This window comes from Oratosquilla oratoria, chromosome 33, assembly GCF_046742065.1.
Source record: "Oratosquilla oratoria isolate Oo_2021 chromosome 33, ASM4674206v1, whole genome shotgun sequence".
Classification (NCBI taxonomy): domain Eukaryota; kingdom Metazoa; phylum Arthropoda; class Malacostraca; order Stomatopoda; family Squillidae; genus Oratosquilla; species Oratosquilla oratoria.
Window position 1 is genome coordinate 37,981,779 of NC_134809.1, and position 21,076 is coordinate 38,002,854.

At 38.4% G+C, this 21,076-nt stretch overlaps 1 protein-coding gene across 3 annotated transcripts in view; it reads left to right on the forward strand.

Annotated features, from left to right (window-relative positions):
- Positions 1-21,076, forward strand: part of Nep2 (M13 family metallopeptidase neprilysin 2) — a 188,924-nt gene that overhangs the window by 155,638 nt on the left and 12,210 nt on the right. For all 3 annotated transcript variants that reach the window (XM_076172789.1, XM_076172788.1, XM_076172790.1), the window contains exons 7-10: positions 264-398; positions 842-924; positions 10,090-10,248; positions 14,124-14,364. In XM_076172789.1, the coding sequence (XP_076028904.1) occupies positions 264-398; positions 842-924; positions 10,090-10,248; positions 14,124-14,364 (618 nt within the window). The remainder of the gene's footprint in view (positions 1-263; positions 399-841; positions 925-10,089; positions 10,249-14,123; positions 14,365-21,076) is intronic.

The window sequence follows — 21,076 nt, forward strand, 5'->3', positions numbered from 1 at the left end:
AGCAACCCTGATTGATGTTACTACAGCAGTTATATTGGTTTATAAAGATGAATGGAACATTTTGGCCAACATGAAGATAATCTAGTCATGATTGCATGAATATGCATCCAGTAACATGGCTGAAAGCAAGACTAGCTGTAAATTGCTCCATCTAAAGGCACCCTAAGATAATTGTAATTTGTCTCAACAAATACTAGTCTTACTTTGCCTTTTTATTATCACTTTTATTTACATGCTAGTAAAATAGTCTTTGTCATTTTCAGTATTCATTGCCTAAAGAAGAGCGCCGCAATGCCACAAAATTATATAATAAGATGAGCATTAGTGAATTACAAAAACTTGCTCCTCAAATCCCATGGATGGAGTACATAAGAACAGTCATGCCAGAAGAGATTAAGGTGAGTATAGTAGTAGTTGATATATGAAATTATCCATGCACTTAGTTATTCACACTAAACTAATTATAAAAAACAGAACTAATAGTGTAGATTTGGTGTAGATATATTTAAACCTAAATTACATTTGTAATCTGTTACTATCATATCGCTTGTGAATACTCAAAATGCAGACCTGGTAAAATTGACCTCCAATGTGACACATGAACCAGTATGTACATATATATATATATATATATATATATATGTATGTATGTATATATATATATATATATATATATATATATATATATATATATATATATATATATATATATTTCAGGGTAAAGCCTTATTCAAAAACTTTTCATCAATTCTATGAAACTTGATAAAATTTGTAATTAGCACTAAAATGATATTCCTCTTTTTATATGCTTGCTACTTCTCAACATATCTCTTATCCACAGATAACAAATGAGGAACCTGTTGTAGTCAATGTGCCTGAATATTTCAAGAATCTTGCCAAATTACTTATGCGGACACCCAAGAGGTACTGTTTGTGATATTACTGTGGGAATATACATTATGGTGGAGATAGAAATCAATGTGACACTTTTAATAGTTTTATTTGTAATAATTATTAACATGAACAGATGTAAGAAAACTAAAGAAATGAGACAAAATTGTGTATTTACCTAATATATACCTAGTTGTATTTACCTAGTTGTATTTTACGGGAAGGGGAGCTACCCTCGTGGTGTCCCGCCTTTGTATCTTGCAGTGTCTAGTTTTCTCTTAAATTCATGAATGGGTTTTGCACATACTAGTTTTCTATCCAGTTTGTTCCAAGTATCCACCACTGTATGTGGAAAACTGTTTTTCTTCAGATCTCTTCTATAACTATGTTTTTTTTGTTTTCTTTCCATGTCCTCTTGTGTTTCTCTTGTCCCAGTTTAACAAGTCCTCTCTATTGAGTATTTCTGTGCCCTTCATAATTCTATAGATGGTCAGTAGGTCACCTCTCTTCATTGCTCCAGAGTCAGTAACTTCAGTTTAGCCAGTCTCTCCTCATATGACAAGTTTGCAAGTGCAGGTGCCATTTTTGTGGCTGCTCTCTGAATTCTTTCGATTTTCTTTATATTCTTTTTGGTACTGGGTGACCACAATGTTGCTGGATATTCTAGTCTAGGCCTTATTAATGTGACTAATATTTTTTTAATCATTTCTTCATCCAAATATGTAAATGCCACTTTTATTGATCTTAGCAAGTTATAGGATTCATCGACAATTTTGTTTATTTGTTTGTCATAGGACAAGTTGTTTGAGATAATTACACCCAAATCTTTTTCGGATCCCACTTTCTTTACCTCCTAAGTTCCAATTTTATATTGCCTTGATATTCTATTTTTACTTTTTCTAAATTACATTATGCTACACTTGTTAATATTGAAGTCCACTTCCCATTTCTGACTCCAGTTCCATACCTTATTCAGGTCTTCCTGTAGTGATTCGCAATCCGTTTCAGTTTTTACTTTCCTTAACAATTTAGCGTTGTCTGCAAAGAAGCTCCTGTAACATTGCACATCATTATCCTTGTCATTCACATAAATAGCAAACATTATTGGAGCTAGTACAAATCCTTGCAGAACTCCACTGATCACCTCTTTCCAACCTAAATATTTTTCTCTGAGTACTACTCTCATCTTTCTACCAATCAGGAAGTCCTCCATCCATTTTAGTAGGTTCCCTTGTATCCCTCCTATATTTTCCAATTCTTTTGATAATTTTTTGTGTGGTACTTTGTCAAAAGCTTTTTGCAAGTCCAGGAAGGCACAATCAGCCCATCCATTCCTTCCTTGCACTATGTCTATTAATCTTGAGTAAAAACATATTAAGTTTGTGGTACATGATCTTCCTTGTCTGAACCCAAATTGTCTTGGGTTTATTATATTATTTTCTTCCAGATGTTTTACCCATCTATTCTTGATGATTTTCTCACAAATTTTGGCTATTGTGCTTGTTAGTGAGACCGGTCTATAGTTAGTTGGTTCTTCCTTGTTTCCTCCTTTATATATTGGTACAATGTTAGCATTTTTCCAGTCCTTTGGTATTTTTCCTTCTTTAAGCAACTTATTATGTATTTTGTCCACTAGTTCTTCTTTGCATTCTTTTAGAATCCAATTTGCAATTCTGTCCAGGCCATGCAATATCCTGACATCAAGGTTTGATAGATGAGAGCAGATGTGAAAAGAGGAGAGCAGATGTGAAACGGGGTAAGAGTACGACAGAAAATTTTGAAAGTAATAAAAAGATGTTTTGGAAAGAAATTAAGAGAGGAAGAGGAGGCGAATCAAGTAGAGAAGAAAAGGTAAAAGGTGCAGATGGAGAGATGATAATGGAAGAGAAGGCAGTAAGGGGAAGATGGGCAGAATATTTTAGGGAGTTGCTAAATGTGAAGGAGGATAGGGAGGGAAAGATAGCTGCAGTGGGAAATGCTAAGAAAATGACCGTGATGAATGAGGAAAATGGAGGAGAAATAAGGAAGGATGAAGTGAAGGCAGTTATTAAGATGATGAGAGCAGGTAAGGCACCTGGTCTGGATGAATGCCATGCAGAATGTCTAAAAAAAGGAGGTGCAGTGATGGTGGACTGGTTGGTGAGGTTATTTAATGTTTGCTGGAGAGAGGGTAGAGTGCCGGAGGACTGGAGGAGTGCCTGTATAGTTCCACTTTACAAGGGAGAAGGGGACAAGTGTGAATGTGGTAGTTTCAGAGGGATTAGCTTGTTAAGTGTAGTTGGGAAGGCTCATGGGAGGATCTTGATTGAAAGGATTAGGAGAGGAGGGAGTAATTGGTGAGGAACAGTGTGGATTTAGGACGGGTAGAGGTTGTGTAGATCGGATCTTTGTGGTAAGACAGATATGTGAGAAAGCTATAGGAAAAGGTAAGGATGTTTTTTGGGCCTTTATGGACCTGGAAAAGGCTTATGATAGGGTAGACAGAAAGGCACTGTGGGAGGTTTTGCGGATATACGGGATAGGAGGAAAGCTTCTAGGAGCTGTCAAGAGTTTTTATGAGAGTAGTAGAACTTGTGTCAGGATTAGGAATGGAGAGAGTGAGTGGTTCGAGGTAAAGGTGGGACTTCGTCAAGGATGCGTTATGTTGCCCTGGCTGTTCAACTTATACATGGATGGGGTAGTGCAAGAGGTAAATGCAAGGGTAGTGGGTCAGGGATTGGAGATGGTTAAAGAAAATGGAGAAAAGTGGGAGGTGAGCCAGCTGTTGTTTGCGGATGACACTGCGCTTGTGGCAGGATCGGAGGAGGGATTGAGGAAGTTGGTGACAGAGTTTGGGAGAGTGTGTGATAGAAGAAAGCTGAAGATAAATGTGGGTAAAAGTAAGGTGATGAGATGTACAAGGGGTGAAAGTGGCAGTAGTCTGGAAGTGAGCATTAAGGGAGAGCGACTGGAGGAAGTGGATAGTTTTAGATACTTGGGTGCAAATGTGGCAGGAAAAGGTGGAGTGAAGGTGGAGGTAGAATGTAGATTGAGAGAAGCGAGTAAATGCCTTGGTGGATTAAAAAGTGTAATGAGGAATAGACATTTGGGAATGGATGCTAAGAGGAGACTATATGAAGGAGTGATTGTGCCAACAGCACTGTATGGGGCAGAAACATGGAACATAAGAGAGGAAGAGAGAAGGAGTTTGAATGTGTTTGAGATGAGGTGTCTGAGAAGTATGATGGGGGTTACTAGGCTGGATAGAGTGAGAAATGAGGAGGTGAGGAGGAGAACAGGGGGTGGAAAGGGGGTTGGGAGATAGGGTTGATGAAAGAGTATTGGGATGGTTTGGACACATGGAAAGAATGAGTGAAGAAAGACTAGTAAAAGAGGTATGGAAGGCAGATGTGGAGGGAATGAATATGAAGGGACATCCTAGGATGAGGTGGATGGATGGGGTGAAGGGGGCTTTGGGAAAGAGGGGAATGTCTGTTGAGGAAGGACGGGAGAGGACAGATGATAGGGGTGAATGGAGAGTGGTTGTACATGGATGATGTTTGTGATGCATGAGATGGAATGGGTGGGGGAATGGGGGGTGAGGTAGTATGTGTGAGCAAATTTTGATGCAGCCCGAAGGGATTTCTCCCCATCTTATCCTTTATGCATGGGGGGATGGGGAGGGGGGGTCGCCGATTTAATGAAGCGGCCTTGCTGTGGATGTGCTGTGTCTTGCGACACTGCTTCTGACCCAGGGCAGTGGACAAGGTGGAGGGATGACCCGTCATCCAGAAGGTGCTAAGATGAGAGTGGTAGAGGGGTGTGGTGTGTATTCAAGGATGGAATGGGTGGGAATGATTTTATGACTTTTCCTTTTTGGCTACCTCCCTTGTAAGGGAGAAAAAGCCTTGTTATATGTATGTATTATCCCACCCATGGGGGGAGATCGCACTTCATTTCCTTCATCCCAATATTGTGCCTTCTCTCTAGTGAAAACAAAATTATTATTCATGACTTCGGCCATTTCTAAATCTTCTCTGTATTCTTTATTTCCTTGGCGTAGTTTCGCCATTTCCTGTTTATCTTTAAGTTTACTGTTCATGTATCAATAGAATAGCTTGGGTTGCTCTTTGCATTTATCTATAATGTCTTTTTCATAGTTCCTTTTTTCCTCTCTTCACACTTTTACATACTCATTTCTATAGTTTATATATACTTGCCATTTTCCAGTTTTTTTTTATCTTTTCTCAATCTTTTCCAAGCTCTGCCCTTCTATCTTTTGCCTCACTGCATCTTCTGTTGAACCAGCATTTAATGTACACTCTCTCTAGCTTCTGTCTTGTTACGTGTCTATTCACCCCTTCATCATCAAGATATCCCATTTCTCTTCCAATTTTGTCTCTTCCATGTAAAATTTTTCCCAATTTGTATTCTGAAGGAATTTCTTTAGTTTTCCAAAGTCCATTTTGCTGTACAACAATCTTCCTTTCCTATGCTTTTCATTTCTCTTCATGTATATTTCTTCCTTTAGTTCAGTCTCAATAAGTATATGGTCACTCTTTCCAATTGGTGTCTTATATTGGATTTTATCCACAATTTCAGGTTCTATTGTAAGTATTGAAACTAGTCTTAACGGCTCCTTATTATTTCTGTATCTGGTGTTTTCACTGACCCACTGTGTCATTGTATATTCCATGGTCATGTCCAGTAATACATTACCCCACAAGTCTTCTCCACCTTTCACTGTCATGCCCTCCCAACAAATTTCTCTGCAGTTAACTTCTTCACTCCGGGGCATATCGCATGTCTGGCAGCATTAGCTGCCCGATGTGTGATGTTGCATCATAATAATAGCATTATAAAAAATAAAGTCAGTGCTCAATCGTTCATTCTCTATCACCCATGAATTTTGATAACCATAGAAAATATGATGAAGCCAGTTTAGAGAGAATGGAGGTTACGTAGGTACGACTACAATAAATATAATGAAGACGCCGACGTTGGCATCATCACGTAACCACTTGCTCCTCATGACGCCTATATAGGCGTCACCGTATGGAAGTGGTTAAAGTTCCCCATGATTACCAGCTTACCTCCACCCATTAATATCTCATTTCATGAATGCCTTGTATCTTCTAGCATTCTCATATGCTCACTCTCATTCCAAGCGTTCGTTTTTGGGAGCACATAAGTCACCACAAACTTTCTACTTTTCATGTCCTTGTCTTCAACTTTTATCATGTTCATTTCTACATTACCTTTGCCCCCTGCAATTTTTGTCACATTCAGGTTTTTCTTGGCCAAGAACATGATTCCTCCTCCCTGTTTCTTGTCTCTGTTTTTAATCCAGTAATTGTATAGTCCTTGTCCAACATTGATGGGTGGTATTGCACTCCTTAGTTTAGTCTCCACAATTCCCATTAAGTCTGGTTTTTCTTCTAACAGGTAATCATTAAGTTCATTCAGTCCTGAAATTAATCCGTTGATGTTAGTATAGGCCACTTTTAATTTTTTCCCTTCTCCATCTTTTTGTCTGTCTATGGTTCGCTCATTCTGATAAACCATTTTCTCAGTGTATATTTACCTAGTTAGGAGCAATGCTTATTGGGTCCTGTCTCCTATTCTCTAATTTTCTAACATACCTAGACTCAAATTCATGTATGGTTCCAACTTAATCTATATCTTTGATTTCCAATTATCATATTTAGATTTGAACTCATGTATTGTTTGAACTTGATATAACCTTCTAAATTATTTCACATATTTATATATATGTATGGAAAACTGTATTTCTTCACATCCTTCCAACATGTGGTCATTCTTAATTTACTGCTCATGGGGCCCTGTTTCTGTCTTCATTTTTTCAAACTTATCTTAGAGTCATTTATATTGTTGGCCAGGATTATATTTTTATCCATCTTGCTCCACAGACTTACACATCTATATAGAAAACTGCACTTTTAAGCAATTTTGTTTTTCCAGTTTTTATCATGACCACTTATATTGGTCTTTAATTCCATGGCAACAGATAGCAGATCCCCTTTGTTTATTTTTTCCATTCCTTTTTCGGATCTGAATATCACTGAATTGATAAGGTGCTGAACTGTCCAGCTTTCAAGGAGATGCACATAATGTCAATACTGCAAGTAACCCCCCTTAAATCCACAATCATACTAGTCAATGGAAGGGTTTAATTCCAATGACTCAGATGGATTTCATTCAAGGTTGGAGGATTTGGTTTGGAATCCAAACTTAGGGATGTCCAACCCAATACTGTTGTTCATACCTTGGAAGAAATCCAAGAGAGAAAAACTAAAGATTATTATCAGTATTCATATATATGACATATATTGGAAAAGATATATAGAACTTATTCAGTAATAAGAGATGAATTATTCAATAGTATGAAATTATCTTGAAATAAAAAAAATTATGGAATGTATATAGTGGCAATAATCAAACAATCTTTTGAATATCACTGTAGTGTAAACATTGCTTAATATTCTTACATGTGAAAACTCTTCTCACCATTTGCTTAGTATTTATACTTTTCACTGTGATGGAAGTGGAATACTGAAGTTATTCATGCTTTGCTAGAAAAGATATGACCACAAGAAGAGCTTTGGGATATGAGGCATCTTGATTATACCAAGAAATACATACATACATATATATACCAAAGGCTTTTTCCCCTTACAAGGGAGGTAGCCAAAAGAAACGAGGGCATAAAAACCATTCCCACCCATTCCATCCCTAATACACTCCACTCCCCTCCACCCTCTATCCTCCCTCATATCTTAGCACCTCCTGGATGACGGGTCATCCCTGCATCCTATCCACTGCCCTGGGTCAGAAGCAGTGTCACAAGACACAGCACATCCACAGCAAGGCCGCCTCATTAAATCGGTGACCCCCCTCTCCATCCCCTCATGTAGAAAAGGAGAAGACAAGGAGAAATCCCTTCAGACTGCGTCAATTTTTTTCTCATACATACTCCCTCACCCCCCATCCCCCACCCACTCCCCCTCATGCATCACAGCATCATCTATACACAACCCTTCTCCATTCATCCCTATCATCTGTCCTCTCCCGTCCTTCTTCCACAGACATTCCTCTCTTTTGTAATGCCCCTTTCACCCCATCCATCCATCTCATCCTAGGACGCCCCCTCATATTCACTCCTTCCACATCTGCCTTCCACACTTCTTTTACTAATCTTTCTTCACTCATTCTTTCCATGTGTCCAAACCATCCTAATACTCTTTCATCAGCCTTATCTCCCAGCTCCCTTTCCACCCCTGTTCTCCTCCTCACCTCCTCATTTCTCACCCTATCTAGCCTAGTAACCCCTATCATACTTCTCAGACATTTCATCTCAAACACATTCAAACTCCTTCTCTCTTCCTCTCTCATGTTCCATGTTTCTGCCCCGTACAGTGCTGTTGGCACAATCACTCCTTCATATAACCTCCTCTTAGCATCCATTCCCAGATATCTATTTCTCATTACACTTTTTAATCCACCAAGGCATTTACTTGCTTTTCTCAATCTACATTCTACCTCCACCCCCACTCCTCCCTTTCCTGCCACATTTGCACCCAAGTATCTAAAACTATCCACTTCCTCCACTCTTTCACCCTTAATGCTCACTTCCAGCCTGCTGTCACTCTCTCCCCTTGTACATCTCATCACCTTTTTTTGGAGGTAATTGTTATCTTACAGTGATAGCATCCTCCTTACCTGGAAGTAATTGGAATTGAGTTAGTTATAATATATTCCATCGTCATGATGGGGGGATTTAAAAGAAGACTTTTGTTCCTTGATGGGTTTATTTTTGTCTGTCATTTGCAAGCATATCAGTACAAAGGTAAACAAAATACAAATGCCACATAGCAGAGCAAAGAAGAGAGAGAGGAGATTTGATAGCTATTTACAGAATCATGAAAGGCATAGAAATTATTGATAGAGAGAATCTGATAAAATGGGATGATAGAAATACAAGAGGGCACGGAAAGAAAATTAAGAAAGACAGCTATAGAAGAGATGTGAAAAAGAACAGCTTTCCTCACAGAGTAATAGACAGTTGGAACAAGTTAGATGAGAAAGTGGTGTGTGCAAAAACAATACATGAATTTAAAAATAGTTTAGATAAAATGAGATATGAAGACGGGACACCACGAGCATAGCTCCCCTTCCTGTAAAATACAACTAGGTAAATACATAAGCATCGTCGTGACCTTCCTATTCAATCATATGTATAATGGATCGAATGAATATAAAATATATCAAATACATAGCAGTAATGAATAAAGAAACAAAATTGTCAGAGACTTGGAAATCTAAAATCTGAATACTACTGTAGTTAATGCAAAAGGCATGGCCATATGATGCCCATAAGTACATACATACATACATATACCAAGGCTTTTTCCCCCTTCCAAGGGAGGTAGCCAAAAAGGGAAAGGCATAAAAACACTCCCACCCATTTCATCCCTAAATACACTCCACACCCCTCCCACCCTTCCTCTCATCTGAGCACCTCCTGGATGACGGGTCATCCCTGCACCCTGCCCACCGCCCTGGGTCAGAAGCAGTGTCGCAAGACACAGCACATCCACAGCAAGGCCGCTTCATTTAATCGGCGACCCCCCCTCTCCGTCCCCCTTTGCATATAAGGAGAGGACGGGGAGAAATCCCTTCGGGCTGCGTCAAAATTTACTCACACATACTACCCCACCCCCCACCCCCCACCCCCGCCCATTCCTCCTCATGCAGTCACAACATCATCCATATACAACCATTCTCCACTCACCTCTGTCTTCCGTCCTCTCCCTTCCTTCCTCAACAGACATTCCCCTCTTCCCCAAAGCCTCCTTCACCCCATCCATCCACCTCATCCTAGGACGTCCCCTCATGTTCACTCCCTCCACATCTGCCTTCCATACCTCTTTTACTAGTCTTTCTTCACTCATTCTTTCCATGTGTCCAAACCATCCTAATATTCTTTCATCAACCCTATCTCCCAAATCCTTTTTCACCCCTGTTCTCCTCCTCACCTCCTCATTTCTCACTCTATCTAGCCTAGTAACCCCCACCATACTTCTCAGACACCTCATCTCAAACATAAGTAAAATTTGTATAATATATTTTCAGATATTTTATGTGGTGCCAGACATACATAGCTTTAAATGAATACATAGAAAAAAATCCTTGTTTCAGGACTATTTCCAACTATCTGCTGTGGCGTGTAACTAAATCTACTGTCGCCTTCCTGTCAGAAGATATCCGTGACCTACAGTTCCAGTATTCCAAAAAACTCACTGGAAAAGCAGTTCGTGAATCTCGCTGGAAGGAGTGCATGGGTGCTGTGTCTGGAAGGTATCTGAATACTAATCTAATTATAAATCCATATGTAAAGTGCCATATGCTTGTGTTTTATTTTTTTGCTAGTATCCCCTATTTGGGGTATTGGCTGCATATTGTATGGTAAAATCTTTGTACCATGTAGCTGATACTTTAGAGTCTGTATGGGGTGCCCCTATGAACCAGAGCCACACATAATTTTGTCTGTGATACGAGAATCATCTACTCATGGAGAAATTATGCTACTTTATTATATTGAGACTGTCCCTCCATTATACTGCCTCTTCCACTCCTAATACAGTCTTGTACCACTTCTCTGAATATATATTTCCATTTTCACCTACTCCCCCTGTGGTAGGGGGAAAAAAAAATACTGCCACTGAGTTTTCCCACTCAGGTCTTAAAAGACAGCCAAAATGTGATGGAGTGATGGGACTAGGCAATCTGCACTCTGTAACCCTATGTGGTACATTCCTACAAGAAGTCAAGGCATAAGAAGATCTAGGAGTTTTCCAACCAGAACCCTAAATTTTGGGTCTTTTAATGTGTGTGTGTGTGTGGTACAGATGAAAGTAAAAGGAAGAGATAAGCCGTACATTTCTGAGAAGGAAGATAGATGTGTTGGCATTAAGTGTAACTAAGTTGAAAGGGAAGGGTGATTTTGAGTTTGGGAGTGTAGTGGGAAGGGTGTCGGAAGTGAGGAGAGGATAACAGAGGGAAGGGATGGCTATTGTAGTAAGTGAAGAGATAGGTAAGCATGTGGTGGAATGGAAGAAGGTTTCTTCAAGGTTAATGTGGATGAAGTTGAAACTGGGAAGGGAGATGTGGGTCTTTGTAAGCACATATGGGCCTGGTAGTGAGAAGAGTGTAGAGGAAAGGGAGGTTTTTTGGATAGATTTAGATGAATGTGTAGAGAATTTTTGGAGGAATGTCAATGTAGTGGTATTGGGGGATCTCAATGCTAGAGTAGGGGATGAACCAATAGATGGAGTTGTTGGGAAATTTGGAGTGTCAGGTAAAAATCATAGTGGAGAGTTGATGGTGGAGATGTGATTAGAGAGTTGATGGTAACTAACACAGTACTGATGTTTAGGAAAAAAAATTAAGCATAAGTACCCATGGGAGAGGGTGGTGGATGGAAGGGTGGTTGATAAGGCTTTAATGGAATATGTACTGGTATCCAGGAGAAGAGTAGGAAGAGTTCTGGATGTCCATGTTCTAAGGGGAGAGAGTGGAGGAATAACAGATAATATTTTGGTGAGAGTGGAGGAAAGATAAAGAGGAAAAGGACAGAAGGTAAGGAGGTATTTAGAGTAAACTATTTAAATAAGAAGGAAAAGGAGCAGGAGTGCAAGGAGAGGCTGAGAGAAGTGTGGAAGTTGGTGCAAGACAGAGGTAGGAGTGGAGGAATGGGGATGTTTCAAGGAGGGAGTGACAAGGTGTGCAAAGTAGGATGGGAGGGAATGGAAGGAATGGTACTGATTGGTGGGATGATGAAGTGAAAAATGTTGTAGAAGAGAAGAATCAAGCATTCATGGACTGGTTGCTAAGGAGGATGAAACATATGAGGTACAAAGAAAAAGAAAAAGAAAAAAAAAACATATGATAAAGGAAGCAAAAAGGAGAGCAGATCTAAATTGGGGGAGGGGTATGACAGAACATTTTAAAAATAATAAAAAGATATTTTGGAAGGAAGTTAAGACCAGAAAGGGAAGTGAGTCAAGTAGAGAAGAAAAAGCAAAAGGCACAGATGGAGAGATGATAACAGAAGAGGAAGTGGTAAAGGGAAGATGTGCAAAGTATTTTAAGGAACTGTTAAATGTGGAGAAGGATAGGGAAGGATTAATGGTAGCAATAGGAGGTGCTAAGAAAATGACAGTGATGGAAGAGGAAAATGGAGTAGAAATAAGAAAAGATGCAGTGGAAGTATTTTTTTAAGTTATGAGAGCAGGTAAGGCTCTTGGATTAGATGGGTGTCATGTGGAGTGTCTGAAGAAGTAAGGTACAGTGGACTGGCTAGTGAGGTTGTTTAATGTGTCTAAGGGAGGGCTGCGTGCTGGAAGTGTGGAGGAGTGCCTGTATAGTTTTGCTTTACAAGGGGAAAGGGGACAAATGTGAATGCAGTAGTTTCACAGGGATTAGTTTTTTGAGTGTAGCTGGAAAGGCTTATGGGAGAGATTTAACTGAGAGGACTAGGAGAGGAACAAAGGAAGTAATTGATGAGGAACAGTGTGGATTAAGGAAAGGTAGGGGTTGTCTGGATTGGATTTTTGTTGTAAGGTATGTGAGAAAACTTTAGCAAAAGGTAAGGGTTTTGGGGGCTTTTATGGACTTGTAAAAGGCTTATTGACAGGGTAGACATGAAGGCACTGTGGGAGGTTTTGGAGATATATGGGATTGAGGGAAAGTTGTTAAAGGTAGATAAGGAATTTTATAGGAGTAGTAGAACCTGTGTTAGAACTAGAAATGGGTAGAGTGTGTGGTTTGAGGTAAAAGTGGGGCTGCATCAAGGATGTGTCATGTCACCATGGCTGTTCAATGTGCATATGGATGGGGGAATGCAGAAGGTAAAATGTGAGGGTAATAGGCACAGGATTGGAATTGATTAAGAAAATTTGAGAAAAATGGTAGGTGAGCCAGTTGTTGTCTGCTGATGACACTGTGCTTGTGACAGGGTCAGAGAGGAGATTAAGGGAGTTAGTGGTGGAGTTTAGGTAAGTATGTGATAGGAGAAATTTGAAGGTAAATATGGGTAAAAGTAAAGTGATGAGATGTAGAAGGGGAGAGGATGGCAGTGAGTTGGAAGTAAGCCTGAAAGGATAGAGGCTGGAGGAAGTGGATAGCTTTAAGCATTTTAGGATCACATGGCAGGAAAGGGAGGAGTGGAGGTGGAGGTAAATTGTAGACTGAGATGAGCAAGTAAATGCCTTGGGGGATAAAAAAGTGTAATGAGAAATAGGCATCTAGGAATGGATGCAAAGAGTTATATGAAGGGATGATTGTACTGACAGCTCTGTATGGGGCAGAGGCTTGGAATTTAAGAGAGGCAGAATGGAAAAGTTTAAATGTGTTTGAGATGAAGTGTCTGAGAAGTATGGTAGGGATTGCAAATGTTGGATAGAGTGAGAAACTAGAAGGTGAGGAGGAGAGCTGGGGTAGAAAAGAAGATAGCAGATAGGGGGGTGGAAAAGAAGATAGCAGATAGGGCTGATGAAAGAATAATGGGATGGTTTGGACACATGGGAAGAATGTGTGAAGAAAGAATAGTAAAAGAGGTGTGCAAGGCAGAGATGGAAGGAGTAAACTTGAAGGGATGATCAATGATGAGATGAATGGATGCAGTGAAAAGGGCATTGAACAAGAGGAGAATGTTGAGCAAGGAAGAGATAAGGCAGGGCAGGAGATAAAGGTGAGTGGAGAATGGCTGTGTATAGATTGTAGTGTGATGCAAAGGAGGGGGGATGGGGATGGTGGGGGTTAGGGATTGGTTATGTGTGAATGATATTTTGATGCAGCCTGAAGGGATTTCTCCCTGTCTTTTCTTTTTCTGCACAAGGGGATGGAAAGGGGAGGTCGGCAATTAAATGAAGTGGTCTTACTGTGGATGTGCCATGTCTTGCTGCATTGCTTCTGACCCAGGGCATTGGGAGAGATACAGGGATGACCTGTCATCCATGAGGAGCTAAGATGGGAGGGAGGAAAGGGTGGTGGATGGGAGTGGATTAGGTGGGAATGGGTATGTGCCTTTTGACTTGGCTACCTCCCTGGTAAGGGGAAAAAAACCTTGGTTTATAGAATAGAATAGTTCTCTATACGTGCTCATATGACATTTATTTGCCCCTTGGATAATTTCTCATTCCTCTGTTTTTTTCTCTCTTCTTACCATCCAGTTTGTCTCATGCTGTTGGATCCCTGTATGCTAGATCCTTCTTCAAGAAGAATGCCAAGGCAGCTGCTGATGAGATGGTATCCTACATCAGGAATGAATTTGACCACATTCTTAACAACATTGACTGGATGGATGACAAAACTCGTGAAAAGGCCCTTAACAAGTCCAAAGCCATCACACCACACATTGGCTACCCACCAGAGTTGTTGATGGATGAGAAACTTACTGAGCTTTATGATGGGGTAGGATGGTTTTGAAATTAGATTTGAATTATTAGTGCACAGTCTGTTGCTCCAGATCACTTTTGCTAGAGTTATGCAGCCCTATGGAATCTGGCCACAGCCACAAGTCTAGCTGACAGATCACTGAGAAAAGAGGTTTTATGTTGTCTGGGGTGAGTGTAGGAAGATATAAAATATCCCATGTCTTTCTGGTGAATGCATCTGGGACATTTTGTGTCTCTCCAGCCAGTTCTGTATATACACTATTTTAACCCATACATCACCAGTCAAATGTTATATATACTCCCCCTGCCAGCATCAGAGCCAAAATTGATTTTTTTATTTTTGCTTAAATCAACTCAAAATTATGTAAAACCAACAAATCTTGCTTATTTTGATTCACCTTAGCCTAGAAGTGAAGAAACGGGGTCGATTTTGTTGTAATATGCATACGAAAGTTTGGTAGAACATTCGTAGATTCTCTTCCTCACGCGGGTTGAATGAGGTAATATTTTTACAGGAAAGCTTCATTAGAATTTCAGAGAGTGAAGGAATTTGACATTTTTGATAATTCAAGTCAATGTACAGTCACCCATAATAGTCTGACACTTACAGAAAACGTGTTTATAAATAGTTTTTGTGGATTTTTTTGGCAAATATTTATCACCTTGTTATGTGGTAAATTGATTTTTCAGTATATTTTTTTTATAATTTCATGGAGGATAGGTGATTGTGGTGTTTCTTATTGTTTTGGTAAATATTTTAGTAAGCATCCATGACATCATTATTGCCCAGCCACATTTTGTATTACGCTTTCATTACAATACATCTAAACACGTACTAAATAGCGCATATAATTATTGGATTAGAAACAGAGAGACAAAACAAGGGGATGGAGTTATGTTCCTGACTAAGAAGGATGTAAACATGATTACAAAGAGCGACAACAAAACTAGCACCGACACTCGCCGAACTAACATATGAGCAAAGACTATCCAAATTGAACCTACCAACTCTGGAACAAAGAAGAGAAAGAGGAGATTTGCTAACTATCTACAGAATAATGAAAGGAATGGAAGTTTTAGACAGGAACGACCTATTAATGTGGGACAACAGTAAAACAAGAGGACACGGAAAAAAATTGAAAAAGGATAGTTATAGAAAAAACTTGAAAAGGAACAGTTTCCCACACAGAGCGATAAATACATGGAACAAATTAGACAACGAAACAGTATGTGCTAACACTATACAAGATTTTAAGATAAAACTTGATGCGGAGAGATACAAAGACGGGTCACCACGAGCATAGCTCCCCTCCCGTATATCACAACTAGGTAAATATGGAAAGAATACAGTAGAGATGATTATGATCGAAGTGGAAGACAGAGATAAGAAGAGCAGAAAGTTTGTAATAAACTATGTGCCTCCAAAAACAGCCTCATGGGAAGAGAGTGAACATAAAAATATGTTATAAGACACAAGGATAACATTAAATAAGATAATGGAAGATGGAGGAAGAATAATTGTAATGGGCGACTTTAATTGCAAAGAAGTCTGCTGGGAAGAGATGACAGTAAAGGGTGGAGACGACTCATGGGGAAATGTTCTACTTGAGATGATTATTGACCATGCAATGACACAATGGATACAAGAGAACACTAGGTATAGAAATGAAGAAGAACCATCGAGACTAGACCTAATAATCACATCTGAACCTAAAATTGTGGAAAAGATTGAATATTAGACACCAATAAGTAAAAGTGACCACATATTGATTGAACTGGAACTAAATGAGGAGAAATACATGAAAAGAAATGAACAATATAGAAAAGGAAGATTGATGTATGAAAAAACAAATTTTGATAAAATAAGAGAATTCTTTCAAAAAGAAAACTGGGAAAGAATATACAAAGAAGAAATAACAGTGGAAGAGAAATGGAATATTTTGACAAAAATTTATAAAAAAGGAGTGGAAAAGTATGTCCCAAGACAAAAACAAGAAAAAGAATATATAAAGTGCTGGTACAATAAAAGTTGTAGGGAGTTAAAAGACAAAAGAGATAAAGCTTGGACCAAATGGAAGAGTGTGCTTAATGTAGAAAAATTATCTGATGAGGACCACAATGGAAATAAGCGTTCATGCTTTTTGTGTTATCCTCGGCAATTTACATTTATTATTTCGAACTATGTGTTCTTGTCATTATTTGCACTTCATGTACATTGATTTATTGCCAGATAAAGTCTATCTATCTATCTATCTATCTAAGTGTGCAGAGAGGAAAAGAGAAAATATGAAAAAGATGTTATAGAAAAATGTAAAGATCAACCAAAACTATTTTACAGATTTGTAAACAACAAACTGAAAAACAAACAAGATTTAGAGAAATTAAGACAAGGAGTTGAATACACAGAGGAAATAGAAATGGTGGAAATTATTAACAAACATTTTAAATCGGTGTTTACAATGGAGAACATACAACCTGGGGAGATTGAATGGAAAGAGAAAGTCCCCCCTATGAAAGAAATAGAAGTAACAAAGAATGAAATAATGAAACACTTGAGTAATCTTGATGTCAGAAAATTGCATGGACCAGATGAAATAGGAAACTGGATTTTGAAAGAATGCAGGAATTAACTGGCAGATGAAATACACAGCATATTAAACAGTTCCTTGAAAGAAGGAAAAGTTCCAAAAGATTGGAAAAAAGCAAAAATAGTACCTATATATAAAAGGGGAAATAAAGAAGACCCTACCAACTATAGACCAGTCTCTCTAACAAGTACAATAGCTAAAATTTGTGAAAAAATTGTCAAAAGTAGATGGGTAAAATATTTAGATAAAAACAACGTGCTAAATCCAAGGCAATTTGGATTCAGACAAGGACGATCATGCATCACCAATTTAATATGTTTCTATTCAAGGCTAATAGATATAATACAAGAAAGAGATGGATGGGCTGATTGTGCATTTCTAGACCTAAAAAAAGCTTTTGACAAAGTACCACATAAGAAGTTGCTTCAGAAATTAGAAACTGAAGGAGGAATACAGGGCAAACTGTTTAAATGGATGGAAGACTTTTTGCAAGAAAGAAAAATTAGAGTAGTGATAAGAGACAAACACTCAAATTGGGATGAAGTAATAAGCGGTGTTCCACAAGGAACAGTTTTGGCCCCAATAATGTTTGCTATATATTTTAATGATATAGATGAAGAAATTGAAAGTTATATGAGCTTCTTTGCAGATGATGCAAAACTATTAAAAAAAGTGAACATGGAAGAAGATTGTGAGTCACTACAGAGAGATCTAAATAAAGTATGGGAATGGAGTAGGAAGTGGGAGATGGAGTTCAACACTAAAAAGTGTAGTATAATGGAACTTGGAAAAAGCAAAAACAAAATAACAGGATCATATAAATTGGGAGAAGAAGGAATAAAAAAAAGTTGAAAATGAGAAGGACCTGGGAGTCATTGTTATGAATAATATGTCACCTGAGAAACATATAAATAAGATTTTTGGAGAAACTTATAATTTAATAAGAACAATCAAAGTGGCATTTACATACCTGGATGAAGAAATGGTGAAGAAAATACTAATCACCCTGATAAGACCAAGATTGGTATATGCAGCAGCGATGTGGTCACCAAGTACAAAAAAAATGTATATAAATACTTGAAAGAATACAAAGAGCAATTACAAAATTGGCACCAACACTCTTAAAACTATCATATAAAGAGAGACTAACCAAACTTGAGCTACAGACACTAGAGCAAAGAAGAGAGAGAGGAGACTCGATAGATATTTACAGAATCATGAAAGGCATAGAAATTATTGATAGAGAGGATCTAATAAAATGGGATGATAGAAATACAAGAGGACACAGAAAGAAAATCAAGAAAGACAGCTATAGAAGAGATCTGAAAAAGAACAGCTTTCCTCACAGAGTAATAGACAGTTGGAACAAGTTAGATGAGAAAGTGGTGTGTGCAAAAACAATACATGAATTTAAAAATAGTTTAGATAAAATGAGATATGAAGACGGGACACCACGACCATAGCTCCCCTTCCCGTAAAATACAACTAGGTAAATACCTGCCTGTCGAATTACAAGTTCACCTCCTCATACTTCATTTCATACACCAGAATCGCCTAAATTATGTCCTAAAGGCCGATTTAATACCACAATTTACTGAAAAATTGCTGCCAGGGTTGCCAGTTTTGTCAATAGATAAAAAAAATTGGGTGCCTTTTATAGCGAATGAATAGGGCCCCTTGGTCATTACCACAGATTTAACCCTAGATGTAATGCATATTTTTGGCAAATTTTTGAAAGTGCAGCATAGGACGTATAACACTGACACTCGATCCACAAAACAATTGTGGCAAATGATGTATGCCGCTGATGCTGTATGGGTTAATAATAGATCATGAGATGGTCACAAATGTGTTTGTTATTCTTGTCTGTCTTAAAACTGATATCTCTTTAATATCAATATCAGGGGGCTTTTGAATAAGTATTAGATATGTTGGTCTAGTCAGAAATGCTTTTGTGGTTGTGTTTTTATAATTTTTTTATATATGTGTTCAGAACCACTGGAGGTAAGTTGTTCAAATAGTATGCTTTTGTGATTGGTTTCCTAGGGTGCCCTGTAGACTGTGCTTGTGTGATTTGATACAGTGGGTGAGTGTGTTTGAGAATTTTTTCATAGAACTGTGTGCCAGTCATTCTCATATGTTCCATGGGAATATTATGGGAAAGATTTTGGTTTCTGATTAAAGATGTCCTGTTGGAGTCATTTTAGTGTGGGCAATTGTTATTCTTAAATCCTTATTATTCATACTGCCTGTAAACTTTCCTTGTATTCTTTATTGCCAGATATCAAACTCTGGAAGTGTAAGTGTGGTTCTTATGAGTTGTTTGAATACTGTGATGACTGTTTCTGTTGTTCAAATCCTAGAACAGTAACTGTTCTTGGTAGGTTCATTTTCATTGCCTTCACTCTGAAGGGTTTTGTGTGAGGAGTGAAGGTATTGTATGTCAAATATGAGACTGAGTATTGTATTGTTTTTGGTGCTATTTAGTTTGACCACTGGGTGCTTTTTGATTCATGGTTGGCAAGAGTTAGCAGTGTTATTGAGATATTTCACAGAGATGCAGGCATTGTCTTTGGTGTTAGCCATGTTTTAGTATGTTTGAGTGATCTTAGCAACTGCTTTGTGATTTCCTTGTTTTGAAATTATTGTTTGGTCATCTGCACACGAGAACTTTGATATTGTTTTCTGGGTATCGGGAGGGGAGATCATGAGTGAAAAGTTTGAACGGTATTGGTGATAGAAATACTCCTTTGGTTCTTGACAGAATTTCAATCTGAAACTTTCTAATCTCTGCCAACTAGAAAGCTTATATTTACTGTTATCATTACTCTTCTGTCTGGTGGTATCTCTTAGTCAAGATCTTTTAGTATTTGTTGGGTGTTCATTAGCAATGTTCTATTGGTGTAACCTATTTTGTACCTATGCTGATATGGTGAGGAAGGTATTGGTTGGTTTACTTATTTGGTCAAATTTAGAGGCTTATGCCTCACACTTGTGGTGATCCACTGCTGCTGTTGATCCTTCAAAGTTGGCAGACCCGGTACTTTTATTCTTTCCTCATACAGTTTATCTGCCAGGCTGGGGACCGTTTTGGTTGCTGCTATTTGTATTCTCTCAATCTTGCTTATATTCACCCTGTGTGGGAACCATACCATAGACACATGCTCCAGTCTTGGACAGATCAGGGTTTCAATAAGTTTTTTCATTATTTCTTCATCCATATAGTGAAAAGCCACTTTAATCTTCTGCAGCAGTCCATATATCTCTCCCACAATCCTGCACAATACTGTCAGGTGACAGGTTGTCTTTTATCAACATTCCCAAATCTTTCTCCTCCTTTGCTTTTGTAATGGGTTTACTTCCCAAGGAATAGTTCAAGGATGGTCTTTTGCAGCTCTTGGCCATCTCCAGTATTTTGCATTTTTTGGTATTTGTCCCAGACTAGCATTTGTATTTGAGTTGATGAATCAAACCTGCCCATGATTTCATCAGTTCCTTCAATCCAGTAGCTAGTATGACTAATGCCTTCTATTTGGATTTTCTGTCTTGCACTGGGATAAAAAAAGAGGTGAGGTGCAAAACTATTTAATTTACATAATATAAAAATATAAATTTTAACTTACACTAAATCAGAGGGTATGAATAGGGTGCAATGAGGGGGTGAGAGAGATCATGGCCTGTGTCCCTTTCCTTTTATACAAGGGCGCACAAGGCAAGTGCCAATGTCAAGTGCCAATTTGTTACTTTTATAAGCCTAATCTATTTCTATTTACCTTGCTTCACACAATCCATCCACTTCTTTATTTTTGTGTGAAAAAGGTTTACAATTTACCAGTCATTACCTATCAAAATTAATTGAAGTATTAATCCACATACACAGGGATACTACTATTATGTGCCATAATTGTTTGGATGCCCTCTGATCTCTTTGGCATAAAGACTTAGTTATGTACTCCTCTGCCATGTGCGCAGCAAAGACTCCTGTAACTGGTCATTTATCATAAGTTACTTATGTTTATAATCATATATCTCATTATCTAGCTTAAGATAACCATACGCATTTTCATTAAGAATGGCAAGCTATTATGGCTCTTGCTAGGATGCAGCTTTGTGTTATTGTGACACATAATGAAACTTGAC